At 40.9% G+C, this 15988-nt stretch overlaps 1 protein-coding gene across 2 annotated transcripts; it reads right to left on the bottom strand.

Moving 5' to 3' along the window:
* Positions 1 to 535: 535 nt before the first annotated feature.
* Positions 536 to 7422, bottom strand: LAMTOR3 (late endosomal/lysosomal adaptor, MAPK and MTOR activator 3). 2 transcript variants are annotated; one of them, XM_053403975.1, is made up of 7 exons: positions 7283 to 7422; positions 5111 to 5153; positions 4822 to 4856; positions 3887 to 3945; positions 2633 to 2766; positions 2107 to 2170; positions 536 to 1358 (listed from the first exon to the last, which is right to left on the bottom strand). In XM_053403975.1, the coding sequence occupies exons 2-7, from the start codon at positions 5117 to 5119 to the stop codon at positions 1285 to 1287; spliced, it is 375 nt and encodes a 124-aa protein (XP_053259950.1). In that variant the 5' UTR covers positions 5120 to 5153; positions 7283 to 7422; the 3' UTR covers positions 536 to 1284. The 2 variants fall into 2 exon arrangements, with proteins under 2 accessions (XP_053259950.1, XP_053259951.1); XM_053403976.1 differs by lacking the exon at positions 7283 to 7422 and adding an exon at positions 7158 to 7232.
* Positions 7423 to 15988: the final 8566 nt, after the last annotated feature.

Below are 15988 nucleotides of genomic sequence, written 5' to 3'. Positions count from 1 at the left end.
TTAGCGAGAAATGTCAGATGTCTCAAATGTTTGTGCAACGCTCAGATACTTGCAGCATTTCCTTCCTTTCCTGGAATTTGACACACGCTTCTCTCCCTGGGACATAGGTAGTACAGTGCAAAGAGATAATAGCAATGCAGTCCTACCCTTGTCTACTCAGAAGCCTGATTGAGTTCAACAGGACTTACTCACTGCTAAGTGGGGTTACAACTGCATGCTTGGGCTAAGAATAAGCACCACTGAATTAAACAGGGATTGTGCTGTTCTTCTCTTTGCACAGTGTCCAACTAAGTTCACCCTTGCCTGGGTTTTCATTTTACCTCATCAAAGCAGGAGTGGGTTCTCCGGATGCTGTTGAACAGTAAGTCCTATCAGCCCCAGCAAGCATGGACAGCGGCGAGTTGTAATTCTACATCATATGGAGGGCCAAAGTTCTCTCCACATCTGCACCACAGAAACACTATCCAAATCTAAGCAAGTTAGCCAGAATGCTGTTTTGCAAGATTCTTCTCTCTGGTAATAATCAGGCTACACATCTTATTCACACTTTTATTTCAATCTGTTTAGGGACATGCAAAAAGGTAAGATGAAGCAGCAAAGCAACATAATTACATGAACTTAAATAGAAATGGGATAAAACAAGAAATTTCATCCTTCTGTTTTACAAATACGTATGCAAAAAGAACACTGATTGATGCGATCTCTGTAAGAGCTCAGCTGTAGCAGTATTGAAGAGAACTAGCATGTACCTGTTTTTTTAAAAAAGCTTCCAGGCTATTAGTATTTCTCTATCCAAACAAACCATGAGTCACTGATTGTGAGGGGAAGCTTTTCTAGCATTGATGCACAATGTGAGCAAATATTAGGAAGTCTTCATTGCAAGAATGGGAAAGGAAAACGTATTTTTGCACTGTTCATATAGTGGTAGTTCAAAGACAGGCACACCCGTTACTCATACAGCAAGTGAGGTGGGGGTAGCCAATTCCGAACAGTATTTTTTTCCTATGAAATATATTATGCATGCCTGAGGTTAACTCCATGGGAGTCATCAGCTGGTCTCCACAATACCCTGTAGTTTTAACAAATGCACCTGCAGCCCGAACCCCCTTCTCCCCATTGTATTCTATATTTTGCTCTATATGCAACTTGTTTAAATTATTTAAAACAAGACAAAGTAGCATTTGCTCCAAGACATTTGTTACACGGCAGTGAGTTGGAAAAAAGAAATCAATCTTTCCTGTCCAGCATTCAAGAGATGCTTCACTCTGGAGATAAAGTGCCAGGTTAAGAGACTTCCACTACTTGCCATAGCTCTTCAAATAAGGGAGCAAGCTCTTTTTCCAAGCTTACGATCAGCCCTACACAAACATATATATAAAGTAGGAAGGGAAGAGAGAGAAAAACAAAGTTTATATATCATACTAGAGTGATCCATTTGTAAACGTGAACTGATAACCTGTCTATACATTATTTGGGGAAACTGAACTTCATGCCAACATTTTGGCACAGGAGCAAGACATTCTCACTGCCACTGACTAAACTAGATACTTGCAGAGGCAACACAGGATCTGGCCCAAAAGAGCTTTCATTCCCTTTGCTCACGTGCTGAAACCACACTCTGCTCCTTGCGCCAAAGCAGCAGTATACACAATCACCTCTGCTGAGCCATCCCTTAACAGGAGTGGAGAACCTGTGTTCCTGCATAATTTTATGCAGGTGGGGGAAACCTAGACCTCTGGCATGGGCAAACTGTCCCTCCCCACTCCCACACAGTCCACAGGGCAAGGAGGAAGAGAGAAAGAGGGATGCCTTGCTCCCAGTTGGCCCATCCCCTGCCCTAGGAAAATCTCATGTCGCTTTTTCAAGGTGAGGGGACTAGTGGAGCTGAGCTGTCTTGTCACTGTGACTTTTGTTGTACGGCTCTGCTTCTATCATATTATCCACAACTTGGGAGTTGGAGAGGAACTGCCTGCCAATTTCATGCAACTGGCCTTTTTCTTTTAAGTACTTAGCATTTTGAAAAACCACGTGTACCCACATATTACAACTTAAATCTAGCAGTATGGGTGCTGAAGGCAGCAAAGCCTCTCAGTCCTGAAGACGTACCTGTGTTGGCATTGCTGCTAGCGATGAAACTCACAACCAAAGGCAACCTGTTGAACTGAACCACCTACAAGTAGCAAGACATTTCATTTCAGAATCCAGCACACAGTAAATGTTTTCTGGCAGGCAGTTCACTAGCCTCTTATGGTTCTAACCAGGTTCCATTTGTTGCTGAACTCCTATCAGCCCTGACCATTGGCCATGTTGCCTGGGGCTGATGGCAGTTGGAGCCCAACATTACACAACATTACTGGCAGCCATTGGTGGGGTAAGGATGAGAATAGATTTTTACAAGACACTGGCACACAATGCATCAGCAATGTAGTGCTGTTAACAATAATTTTCTAGACTAATTAAAAAGGTGAAGGAAGCATCCTGCCAGATTATGATATTGGCCAAAACAGCTAGGCACAAGCAGATTGCTTGCTGAAACAGAACACCACTCCTCCCATTCCACTACACTGCTTCATTACATTACTTGCAAAATCCATTCATCCGCCAGTTCTGGAAGGAAGGCAACACATCTTACCTGATATGTGTTGTAGTAACAAATGATGCTTTTGTTTTTTGAAAGCCCAAGCTTGCTGCCCTGGTCTGTTGCGAGTGCAAAAGTTGACAAGAAACCCGGTCGAAGAGCATGCTCGGGAGCATTATCGTTGGCAACTAGAACAAGAGGACACTCTATAGCCAGTCTCCAAATATTGTAACAGACACATTTTGCACAGATAACAGGCATTTTGTTAGTTGAACCAGCAGCACAAACTCAAGGGACTAGTCCTCACAAGTGTAGTGAGATTGGAGCACAGTGCAGTTCCAAAAGATCTTGCAATATTTTGGCAGTTAACGTTTTTGAAAGAAAAATAGTCAACAGGCATGACTGTGAAAGAAAGAACTTGATGACAAAGCCAGGGTGTGCTCAAGTGGGTTCCTAATACTCAGCAAGTGGAGTTAAAGTGCCCTCCAAGGTTAACTATCCATCTGCTTCAGGAAGAATTTCCTGAACTCCATCTCTTTTAACTACCCAAGAGCAAATCCGATATCCATCCTTTCCTTGCCTAAACCGTACCTCCCGCACTCCCCACCCCATAATAGAATTGAAGGCAGTATACAAATTAAATCATCAAGCAATATACCAGCCTTTTTGAAGCTTGGGGCCCAATAAGATGTTGGACTACAACTCCCATTATCCCACACCACTGGCTAATGGTCAGGGATGATGGAAGTTATAGTCCAACTATATTTGTAAAGGCACAAATATACAAAGCATGTAAACATCAAGCAACCATTTGCCATTTTACACTAGTTAATGCAGTATAGCATGGCAATCAAAAGTGCAATTTTGAAGACTGAGTGCACATAGCCCTGAATGCAGCTTTTTCTTCTAATGTAACTCGGAAGGATCCCAGCTCACTGTTACCAAAGACCAAAGCACCAAGAAAGTGGTTTACACACACAGCTTCCTCAAACAGTATTCTTTTCTTCCACTTATTCTATCCAGGAAAGTGCATCACAGCTGACAAATAGGCATTGCGATCTCTGCTGACTCATGTCTACACTAGAAGCCAACAGAAGACTAGGGTGACAGGGAGTGGATATGTGTGCCTAGTTATATTTAAAATTTCCCCTTAGGAATCAGGATGCACAAGGGAAGAGTTTAAAAGGTGAAAATGATTTCTATTTCAAGGTAGGAGGAAACATCTTGCTTTTGAGCAAATAAGGATTTTATATTTCCATTAAATTGATGCAAATATTCTATCCAGATAATACACAGATTATCTCTTACCTTTGATAACAGGTACACCATCTCTGTCTGACACTACAATAGCATGGAGTCCCTCAACACTGGAAAAGTAAAAGAGGTAGAATTTTTAGCAACCTAACCAGAAATACTGTCAACTATTTCACATTGATGGTGCCAGCTGCATCTTTTTTTTAGCCTTACTCTGCTAATCAATTAATCATTTTAACAATTACAACCTGCAATTTAACAATTACAGCAGTAATGTATTATTTGAAGAACTGTATTAATGCCTCAATCAAAACCCACAACATTCTCAAACCCCTGTGAAGAATTTAAAGGTTCAGAAAATTATTCCCATTCTTGGTCCAAAAAAGAATTTGATGGGAAATACAGACCAAACTTTGAAGCTAAGCAGATGCATATATTCTACTTGGAGAAAGGATGATAAAAGTCTAATGAAGTATTATGTCTCGGCTTGTAGTGTCAAAACTTTGGAACCATTTAATATTAATATTAGGTTACCTAATTATTAGGTTACTAAATCAAGGCTGGGAGCCACAGACACGTGTGTGTGTGTCTGTGAGAGAGAGGGAGAGAACAGAAGTTTCTTGCTAACATGGTTGGTATGTGTTGCAAGTTTCCCTTTCTTAAGCTGTGTACCTCCATGCAATATCCTACAGCCCCCAGTATGAAGTTCCTCAATAAGTGGAGGGACACAGCTCCCACCCCCAACACTTTCCAATTGGGTACCTGAAAGCAACAATTTTTCAAGGTACAGTATTCATAGAACACATTAAATCCTACTAAGGCTGACTCCATAAGCATTACTGACTCAGGACATTGCTCTGAAATAAATGAGAATTATTCCCAACTCCCATTTAGAGAACAGGTTTAGCACTGGGTTTGAAATTTCAACACAGGTTTCCTGATATGTGAAACTCAAAAGTTCAGAATGTAAATCTACATAGGTACCTTACCTTGGGAGCTTTTTGTACAGGAACCTTTTCAATTCCTAGAAGAGGAAAGAAAAGGAAACTGTTTACCTTAGTCACTTACAGCACACATTAAGAGGTCATATACTGGAGAATTAACTACGTCTTCCATTCACACTCAGAATCACTCACTGGAAACCTCCATTACACCATAAGCTGTCCCTGAAAGCAGGGGAAATGGCCACTCTTTTAGGCATAATACTTTGGTACACAGCTCTCTGTCACATTCAACAAGCCACTTCAAAATGTGCATTATAGTGCTAATTATACTTACATCCGCCATGTTGTCAGAAGTGTTCAAATGAACAGTCCAAACCCTTTGGGGGAAAAAAGTTGCATGTTTTGTGACAAAACAATTTGCCCTTCTATGTGAATATAGCGGAGAACAAGTTTCTACACCACCCCCGCTACACTTAGCACTCACAGTTTGTTCTCAAAGTCACTCAATGCAGAGTTGCTACTGGGAAATGTCAACCCATAGCAATTCCAACCTGTGACAAGCCAAATCAGTGAAGCCCGACACCCAGGCATGGGACCACAGTTTTCTAGACAACAGAACAACTCTCCCAAAAAGAGTATGTGAAAAGCTGAAGGCAATGATTTTAAATGACCTAGTTTTTCCTTCGGCCACAAACATTCTGAGTAACGAGGTATACCCACTTATTTGTCTGGAGTGCAAATGTACTATACTACAGGGATCCTATAGACACAGGAGGAAAATCTATATTGTAATTAGAACCCCCTCTGAATGATAAACAAAAGCCAGACAATAATACAAAACGTACAGAGTTACAGGACTGCAACAGCCCCCTCCCACACAAAAAGAAAAGAAAAACCCAAGCTTACTGTGCTGATCCACTAGGGGAACCAATTCAAATACCAAGAGTAGTAGTATGTGTGGCACAAAGTTTTACTCAGACCCATTGAAAGTAATTTACATTATTAAGTCCACTGATTTCAATGGGCCTATTCTAAGTAAAACTTAGTTGACTACTACACAAAGCCTTTATTTGGAACAACTAAAAAGTGAACAACTAAAAAATGAACCCTTCTTCAGGCAAATGCTAAACCCCACCTCAAAGGGGTTGATGGGAGATAATGTTGGGCTGGATGAAAAGTCCAGTGGTGCGGAAGAGTTTATACATGGGCTTAATTGGATTGATCCCATCTGGTGGGGGGGGAAAAAGGCTATCAGGTTGCAGCAATATCTGGGCTAAAGGAGCAATAGCTACTCTTCCTTTGAAACGACTCAGTGCTTTGCATTACATTGCAGAATACATATACTATATTTCCTAATTTTGCAACCTTAAGATACGCCCTTCAGTTGCTGGAGATAAGCTCAGTCATTTCCTTTAGACCTCCTCTGCTTCGCCACCCACCCTTTGGCCTACCCCATTCTTGTGATTGTAATCTGCTTTAGCTGTTTTTAATTCTAAATTGTCATAACCTGCCCTGGAACCTGCAGGTGAAAGGATCATAATCATAATCAAGAATGTGTGCTCCTGCGACTTATGGGGGAGTCATGTGCACCAACAGCAATAAGAAACCAAAACCTCTCTCTCTCTCTCAAGTGTTAATGGTGATACACTAGCAGTATCTTACCTCAGTCTACCAAGGTGGGGCTGTGACTCCCCCAAGTTCTTTCCTGGATGCCCACACAAAGAGAAAAAGGCGAAAGCAAAAATGTACCAAATACACACCATTTGGCACTTATATATTTTGGGGCGGAGAGAGTGAGGGAGAAGCAGAGGATGTCATCAGCAACGCTAAGGATGACCAAATCGCAGCGCCATCATTACCTCCCTGCATAGGAGCCGACTCTTCTAGGGCAGAGATCCCTTCAGCCCCCTCAATCAAATACTGTATTTGAAGGGCTCGGGCCCCCTCGAAGGCATTGCCATTCAAATGGTGTGGTCGATAACGCGGGGTGTGGGGGGGGGGCTTATCTGCCCAACCCTCGCCCCCCTCCCAGTATTGTATTCAAGTTGGCACAGAAGCCGACGGAGCCAGAAGCTTCCCACCGTCGCCGCCCAGACCCAGTTGCTGAAACAAGGGCCGATGGCTCTCGGCTTCAGCTCCGAAATTATCAGGAAAGGGAGAAGACAGGGAAGTTTTTAATGTGTGACATTTTAATGTATTTTTAATCTTTGTTGCAAGCCTCCCAGATGGGCGGGGTACAAATAAATAATAATAAATAATAATAATAATAATAATAATAATAATAATAATAATAATAATAATTGTTATATCGCCACTCCTTCTTTTGGGTACGGAATGAAGTAAGCGTACCCTAATAATTAATAATAATGACAGTAACCCACTTGTTGGTCCCACAGCGACAAGCGAGGGTCAACACCCGGCGCCTTCCTGCCTTCCCTCCCTCCCTCCCCCTTGCCGGTCTCCCGACGGCCTCTTAACTGTCGGGTCCCCCTTTCCCCATACGCACCTCCGCTTTCTTCCGGGTTCAACGCCTTTAACAGCCGCCCTCCCTTTCAGCGAGCTCCTTCCCCCTCCCGTCTACCAGGTCGCGTGACTGCCAAGCGTGAGGCAGAGCAACTTCTCCGGGTCGCTTCCGCTTCCGCTTCGGCTCCGGGGACGCGTCGGGCGCGGGAAGGCAGACGCACGCGCTACTTCCGGTCTGGAGAGGGGACGGGGGTTGAGCGGGAGAGAGTCTGATTCCAAGCCGCAGAGGCGTCTGCTACTGCGCACGCGTGGTTGCTGCTGCGACAGGTGCGTGGATGCGCGCGCAAAGCGTCAAAGGCTCCAGCTGTGTGTGGTCTAGGCTCACACTCTGAAGTGCATTTCAACCAGGCTGCTGAGGAGTGTCCCCGGCATTTGCCTTTTTTTTTTTTTGCTGCTGCCGCCAGCCTCCTCTAGAGTAAGAAGATGGGAGCCAGCGATATGTCGCCCTGAACTGTTTTATTCCAGGCTCCTTAGGGTGCAGGAAGACTAGTACCAGACAACTGCAATGTCGGCTAACAATGTCGTTTTTGATTTGGTCTTTATGTACTTAAACCTAGATTACTATTATTTTGGTAATAATTGAATTTATTGTTAAATTGCTTGAGTTTTGTCATTTTTGAATTAACTTTTTTTAACTTTTTATTTTTGATTTTCAATTTTATATATTTCAATAATGTTACAATCATTTTGACATTAAACTCGACTTCCTTCCAACTCTTTCTGAGGTTCCTTAAATTTATTTTTTGTTTTTTTCTGCATATTCAAAATTAACTTATTTATTCATCTACTTTAAGTGTATACTCTTAAAAAACTGCAGTTATTATAATAATCCTGCCAGTGTTCTTATCTGTTTAGAGTTTATTTGTAAATATTCAATAAAATATTTCCATTCTTTTCTAAAAAGTTTATATTGATTTGTTATTTTTTTGGTAAGTTTCGCCATTTCTGCTTAAGTTTTAGTATCCATTCTTCTTTTGTCGTGACTTATTAACATTTTTGGGCGTCATTTTTTAATTTATTGGCATATTTTGTATATGTGTATTTTGATGTTTTGAACATTCCCTGTAAGCCATTTTGGGCACAGCTGTTTGTGGGAAAGCGGCATATAAATCAACTCAATCATTCAGAAGATGCACTGACACAAAGTGACCAGCTCTAGAAATAACTTCCACTGCAGAGCTTTAAGGAGCTGCTTAGGTTGCAGTCCTGTAAATACTTACCTGGAAGTCAGCCCCATTGAACTCAATGGAGATCACTTCCTAATAGATACAAATTAACTTACTTTGACTCTTGTGCAAAAAGATGGTGCCTTAAGGGGCACTTGATTTTCATTATGTGGGAAGCTGAAACTTGATCCTTCAACATGCACAGACTTCACCACTATGCCTTTAATGAAGCAAAAAGTATTTCATGAAAGTGCAAAAAATCATACTTCCAAGTACTTGGACAGAAGTGCTCAAGTATGTGCAACTAATTTGTTGGCCATTAGAAGCAAACCTGAATAACCACGTGTGTCTAACTGTTAAGTGCTGTGAAGCATCTAGTAGAGGAAAATTAATACTAAGGGATTCTGTTCTTTGGTGTATGTGTAATTGTTGCCTGGTGTCTGTTGATGCAGCTGGTACTGAAAATATTATGTGGGAAGAATTCATTAGCTTTGGAATACTAAATGAGTTTGATGCTATACAATTATTGGTGGGTATACTATTATTGGCTTAAGAATAGGAAAATCACATGGCCAAGGATACGATGGCTGCTGTTACAAATGGCAGGAAGGTAAGATGGCGTGAAAGCTAAAATAAAGATTAGATACTGCAAAGCTGACTTTGTCTCTTGTGCGGTACTCAATCTGTTTGTGAAGGACTTGAATGTACCCAAATAAATTACATTGGTACTGTCAAACCTGTAAGTTTTTTCCTATGAGAGTGCAATGAAAATATGTCTTATTCCAACTGTGACATTTGGAAGGTTGCCGGGATAACTGGGTATGAGAGGATAGGAAGAGAGTCCTGAGCAAGGGTTGCTGGCATCTGTCTGATCCTTGAAACTCTCCCGTCGTACTCTGCACCCTTTGAGTGTTTTTGCTTGACTGTAATGTGTCGGCCACGACTGGACCTAATGGTCAGGGGTCCCTTTACCTTTATCTAATGAGTCCTAAAACTCTTGCTTGCCTGGATGGAGAATAGAGAGGGATGTATGTAGAAACTAATCTGTAGTACAATGGGAAAAGCTATGTTTGTTCTGCTCACTTTTGCCTCTAGGCCTGCCCACTGCTGGCATGTGGCCCCCAGAAGTTTGCCTGGAAGGTAATGTGGCCCTCTGGTTAAAAAAGTTTTCCCATGCCTGCTGTAGATGCTTCCTTTTAACATGCCAGTTCCTGAATGCAATAGGGCTATATAATCAGGTAAAAAGTCTTTTATTCACATTGAAAATAATTTTATTTTGATATAAGTTTGATATTACATTAGGTACATTACAAATCCGATCTTTTTTAAAACCTAACCATTAAATCTACAGTTAAATAAAATAGGATCTTCTTTAAGATGCCACCGTAAATTTAGTTGAATTTTCTTCGCATTCATTTTTTTTAAAAAGCATGATTCACAAACATCAAAGCTCTCATCTTAGCCCTTCAAGAGCCAACACTGAAGTTCCTTCAGATTTTTAAAGCTAGCAAAAGACATGTCTGGCAGTTCTGCCCTAAGCGCATTTATTTAAAAATAACTTATTGATGCCAATAGAGCTTACTTCCAAGTTAAGCTTGTAGGCTTTTGACATCAACTTATGAAACGTCGGGGGGGGGGGGGAAAGAGTGGTTACTATCAGAAGAACATCCAAGGTCAGCAACTGGTTTGGAAACATTGTTTGGTCCTTAGGACATTTCCAATGTTATTTCACAGTTTAGTGGAGGAATGCTTCTGTTTATCTTCGCACTCCTGGGAAAAACAATACATGGGATTTCCCGTGAAAACTTGATTGTCCTCTCACACAGGCCCCATGCAGACATAGTATTTAAACAAAGTTGCATCTGGAATACCTAAACCATTATTTGAAAATCCCTGGTGTTAATCTCTATACATGATTAAGGCTGTTTCTCCCTTCTCCAAGCTCTTATCAGGCGGCTTGCTTGTCTTTTCTTGTATACATTCTTTAGTAGCAGAGCTTACTTTGGCAAGCTGAAACCAGGGTTTCACTTTATGTGGGATTGTAACTAAAGTTCAGGCAACAAACAAAGGCTGCTGTTAATCACAATTAATTGTTATGACTGCACTGGGCCGTAATGGGAGGTGGGGGGGGGGATGGAAGGGAAAGAGAAATATGCAGGCAAAAATGCTTTTTGTCATTATGACACTGAAATCCCAACTGCCTGTGGTACTCTGTGCAAACATACAATGGTAAAATATTACACCCAAGTTTGAGTTATGAAGCTGGACAATACACACATCTACGCACACAAATGGTCCCACACAGTAATTTGCAAACACAGTAGTTCCCAAACCAATAGACTTTAGTGCAGAGTGAAAATAAAGTGAGGGACAAAATACACATTCCAAGATGCTTTCCCAAATTATTTTTCAAGACCACCTGAAACTTTGAAATAATCCTTAACATAAGGTATACATTTTTCCTAGATTTTTTTTAATTAAAAAACCTAAACTGGCAATTGACCTTTGAACATACTGCTGCCTTTCAATTTTTTAAAAAGTTTGTTTTTATTTATTAAATTTGTAGTTGCAGTATAACTAGACGATTCACATGCTCTTTAAATCTATGGGGCCCAATATGCTAGGCACTTCAATAGGACAACTTTCATTTCTTCAATAGTGCTTGCCTAAAAACCCTCTCACAAGCCTTACTGAGGTGAATGAGGTTGACCTGTCAATGGATTGCATCAGCGCTAACTGAACTTGCACAAAAGATTGCTGTTAGTGGAACTTTCTTGCCCCACCTAACATACGCCACCTCTGCAAAAACTCCCTCAAATATGGCTGAGGCATAGTTATGTATGAATAATCAGCTGCACCTCAACTACATTGTTCCTCCCAGTCTCTTTCCAAATTAGAAGAAATATTCTAATCTGCTCTAAATGAATCTTATTCCAAGAAGAGGCAGCTTGCTTTTGCTTATGAACTCATCCTGTGTGGATTGTGGCTCAGTCAGTCTTAACTACCTGTTAAAACCATGCAACATTTGCTGCTGTTGCCATCCCATAATTTTTTGCAGCAGAGAAGGGGGAAAGGCAGCATTTTTTTTGAAGTAGAGGAAGAAGCATCGAGGGCACAGAAAGTGGGCTGTCTTTGCAAAACTGACATAGATTGGGATCTACAGTGCTATCATTATAAAAGTTAGAAAGACAACAACTGTTTCATCTGCTGTTTCACCTATGTTAAGATTGCTGTGATTGAGCAGAGTGCAAACATGCTTGCAAACATCCTGACTTGCTTGTTTTGTCCTGCTCTGCCTGGAGGTAGCAGCAACAAAACATGAGCCTTGGCTTAGTGACATGCAAACCAGCAATCAAGGCTTGTTTTCCCCCAAGAACAAGCAGTGGTTCGCATATTGTTAAGCCAAGGCTACTGGTTTATTACTTAGAGCAGGGCAGAATGAAATAGGAGCACACGCTAGCCTGCTTCTCTTTCACAATTACCTTTATATGCCAGCCAGTCCACTGACTCAATAATTTTCTGAGGAGTGTGTACTTTTTCTTTCCCTCTAGCTGTGTCATAATAGCTGCCTCCAAGTCCCTCAAAATAACTTCCTTTAAATAATAGGGGAGCTAAAGAACAGGCAGGTACAAAGGTGTCCATTACAGCATGGACACAATTTTGTCTCAGTACTTGGGAAACGGTCTGAATCTGAGTATCTTGTAAATGTGTTCACTGGCCAACTACACAGACAGTTTAAAAAATGAAATGTCTATGCAGAGCACAAATTGATTTCTGAACAGAGCAGAAGCAAAGCACCCATGTTAGGCTTCCAGCTCAGGGACAAGATTTATTCTTTACAGCTACAGTACTGACATTTAGTCTCCTGCTCAAAACTCAGCTGCTCACTCAGGCTTTGAGGAGGGTTTCAGATATGTTGGTGTATGAACCTGATCTACTGATTTTTGATGTATTTTGTATATGTTTTATGGATGCAATTTTATTGTCGATTTTATGATGTTCACTGCCATGTTTTTATTTAACGTTGGTGGTATAGAAACTTTTGCAAATAATAAATAAATAAATATATACCTGGTTTACTTACAGAAAAAACACAGAACCTACAATGTAAAATATGAAGGAGCTGTACACCATTCATAAAAATGAAACATCTTGCATGGGAGTCCTCTTATACTTCAAGGCAGCCTATAAGGAGAATTGTGATGGCTCAGAAATAAGTAAATGACAGTTCAATCCATGAACTACTTAAATCAAAGCAAGTACAGTACTCTCAACTCTGTGCAGCTTCACTCAGCTTTAAAGGATTAAATCTGGCATCTTCAAGGGCTTCAGACCTAACTATTTTGTAGATTAGGTAGTGGGTACCAAGGGCTAAATTATACGAGAGATTAGTAATTATTCCTCTGCTGTTTCCAGTATAAATAACTCCTGATACCAAAATCTAAAGTGGAATTTGCTAATAGATTCAGGGTGAGAAATTGGCATTATTTTCAGCTCTCCTACCCCCCTATCCAAAATACCAATGTATTTCATATCTGGCAACAAATGTGCCCCTTTGATTTCAGATAAAAAGCCTGGGACACAAATCTTTAGGCGGCTCATTTGCCAGAAGAAATGTATTTAGCATTAACTCTGAAAGTGTTTGGACCAAACTAAGCATCCTAGAGCACAATATAGATCAGGAGGCTTAGTTTGGTCAGAATCGAGTACAGTATACACTTCTAGAGTTAATGCTATATAAACTGCCATAGCTGCTAGAGGGCCATGAAAGTTTGTGTCCCGGGCTTTTTAGATTCGTCTACCCAAATTGATGCTTTTGAATTATGGTGCTGGAGGAGACACTTGAGAGTCCCATGGACTACAAGAAGATCAAACCTATCCATTCTTAAGAAAATAAGCCCTGAGTGCTCACTGGAAGGACAGATCCTGAAGCTGAGGCTCCAATACATTGGTCACCTCATGAGAAGAGAAGACATGAAAGGCATGAAAGTTACAGAGTTAAACTATTCTAATTGCAAACAGACTATTTCCCATGCTATCACAAACCCATAATTATGGGAGAAGAATATGTTAAGAAGAAAAGACTGCTTGTGTTTTCAATTAAACATATTGCTTGACAATGTCTTTTTCAATTACAGTTCATAGAGCACCCCCCCAAAAAAAAGTTTCCTGAAAGTCTAAGGAGAACAACAATATACAACAACAGCAACAACAAAATCAAAGAATGACATCTTAACACTAAAAGCAGATCTCTCAGGCCACTTTTAAAAACGGAGGACTTTATGCTGTGAGTAACACACATTCGTTTGCATTGAAAGAATAAAGTATCTAGTATACCAGGTCTTGGTTGTTACAGAAGGTTGACCCAGTTCAGCAAATATTGCAGATTTAGAAGTTTAACTGTAATCTGTATGAGCATTCTCCAAGTACATTTCAGTACTTTTTCAATATTACTTGGATTGAAAGATGCACAAGGGGAAGTCAGTTTACACACAAGAGGACTTTCCCACCAATCCTATTCTCTGCAATCTCCCTCTTCCCCTCCCACGCTGCTCCCGAGGGTTTGGAGAGACTTGGATGGCATGGGATGTGACAAAAAGGAGACTAGAATCAATGGCAATAAGGATGGGCCTCATGTATGAGCAGATGAACCTTTTGCAAGGACAAGAGTAGCTTTGTATCCAATCCCCACGGGTTTACAATGGCAGTGTTAACTGCTTGAGATTAGTTTGATCATGGGAAGTAGGTTCAATTATAGCTGGGGTGAGTACTAATGCGGCCTTCCGTTTACTTGAATGAAAGCTGTTGTATCTGGTTGTAGCCTGTCACAAATACTGTGTGTGCCTATAGCATTCCCTACATCAGGCATAGGCAAACTCGGCCCTCCATATGTTTTGGGACTACAACTCCCATCATCCCTAGCTCACAGGACCAGAGGTCAGGGATGATGGGAATTGTAGTCTCAAAACATCTGGAGGGCTGAGTTTGCCTATGCCTGCCCTACATTCTTGTTGCACCTGCAGTATGGCAGGGGAAGAAGCGTGTCAATGGAAAGCTTTTCTTTCACCAATATTCTCATGGCAGAATCCTGGGTAAGCTTCTACAAAACCAAACTGAAGACCATTAATGTATTTTAACCTTTGGTTACCAGTAATTTCCCCCCAAAGCTTAATAACTACTTAATAATTCTTGCAACATTTAGTTTTGCTAATTCAGGAAAAGTGATCTGGGGAACCTCAACACTCAGGAAATAATGGTCAGCATACTGTGCAGCGCCACTAAAAAAACAAAGAAGTTGTCAAAAATCCAAAGAAACATCAAGTCCAATCAAGAAACCCTGGTCAAGAACCCCAGCCCCGCGAGACAAACAAACCATGCACAGATGTGACTTATGTATCTAAGAACGTAATCCTAATTAAATTACTAGGAAGAATGGAGAACTCAGTTCCAAGTAAAAGAGGTTTGCAGAATCATCTAATACATTAAACCAAATTAGGCATATTTTAGTTCCAGGCATGTCCCAAGATTTTGAAAAAAAATGGAACCTACAATATCTACTTTGCTAGAAATCCAAAAGGCACCTTGGCTCCACCCATACTGAAAATGCCTGTCTCTACCATTTTGTTCATGCAAGGAAGACTGGCAAATTAAAGTGGGTGGGGCAGAGGGGGCGTTATTCAAGTTATGATACTGCATGTACATTCTAAGTATCAGAAAGTACTGTATACAACATTAGTTTTGCAATTCAATACAAATTGCGTGATCTTCAAAACAAAATAATCTCACAGGGTTCACATATATTGATCAGATAATGCAGGCATCGGGAACCTCTACTGATTATCACTTATGGAACCTTGCATATAAAAATGCTTAGGTACTGCTGCATGGCTTCTTTTTGTTTACCCCATAGCTTAACCAGGAGAATAATGAGGGGAAACTGATTAAAGTGCTCAATTGCCACATATTCTTTGAAGCTCACTTTGGAAACACTCTCCCTGTGCCTAATACTACTTGTTCTACTCAAGTCAGTCTGTTCCAACCAAAATTCTTTCTCTACCTGCAACAGTTATAAATATCTAGGAAAGATTATGCAAAGCAGTTATAATCCAGAACAACATCTTGGAAATAATGGTGTAGTTTTGCTCTGTATTCAGCCATCGAACTCTGTGTTAATGTGGTCTCCTAAATCAAGGCCAGGCATAGGCAAACTTGGCCCTCCAGATGTTTTGGGACTACAACTCCCATCATCCCTAGCTAAGAGGACCAGCGGTCTGGGATGATGGGAATTGTAGTCTCAAAACATCTGGAGGGCCGAGTTTGCCTATGCCTGATGAAGCCCAATGGATTTCAAAGCCACTCAGGTAACATTTAATTTATTTTAAAAATTGAATTCTGTATACATCAGACTACAATGACTAGTTTCACGGGGGGGGGGGGGGGAGAAGAGACCAGCTGAGGTACTATATTTCCATTAACACGTAGAAATCGTGTTTTCTCTTGCAGATTCATTTTAAAGTAAATAT

Source organism: Podarcis raffonei, chromosome 9, assembly GCF_027172205.1.
Source record: "Podarcis raffonei isolate rPodRaf1 chromosome 9, rPodRaf1.pri, whole genome shotgun sequence".
Classification (NCBI taxonomy): Eukaryota; Metazoa; Chordata; class Lepidosauria; order Squamata; family Lacertidae; genus Podarcis; species Podarcis raffonei.
Note: the sequence above shows the minus strand (reverse complement) of the source record. Positions and strands in the feature narration are given on the sequence as shown.

What these genes read in the sequence shown, in the direction of transcription:
- LAMTOR3 (XM_053403975.1), bottom strand. An exon ending in TGGTGTACCTGTTATCAAAG is followed by an intron (nt 2,767 to 3,886) that starts GTAAGAGATAAT and finishes CTCTTGTTCTAG; the next exon opens with TTGCCAACGATAATGCTCCC. An exon ending in GTTACTACAACACATATCAG is followed by an intron (nt 2,171 to 2,632) that starts GTAAGATGTGTT and finishes TGCTACTTGTAG; the next exon opens with GTGGTTCAGTTCAACAGGTT.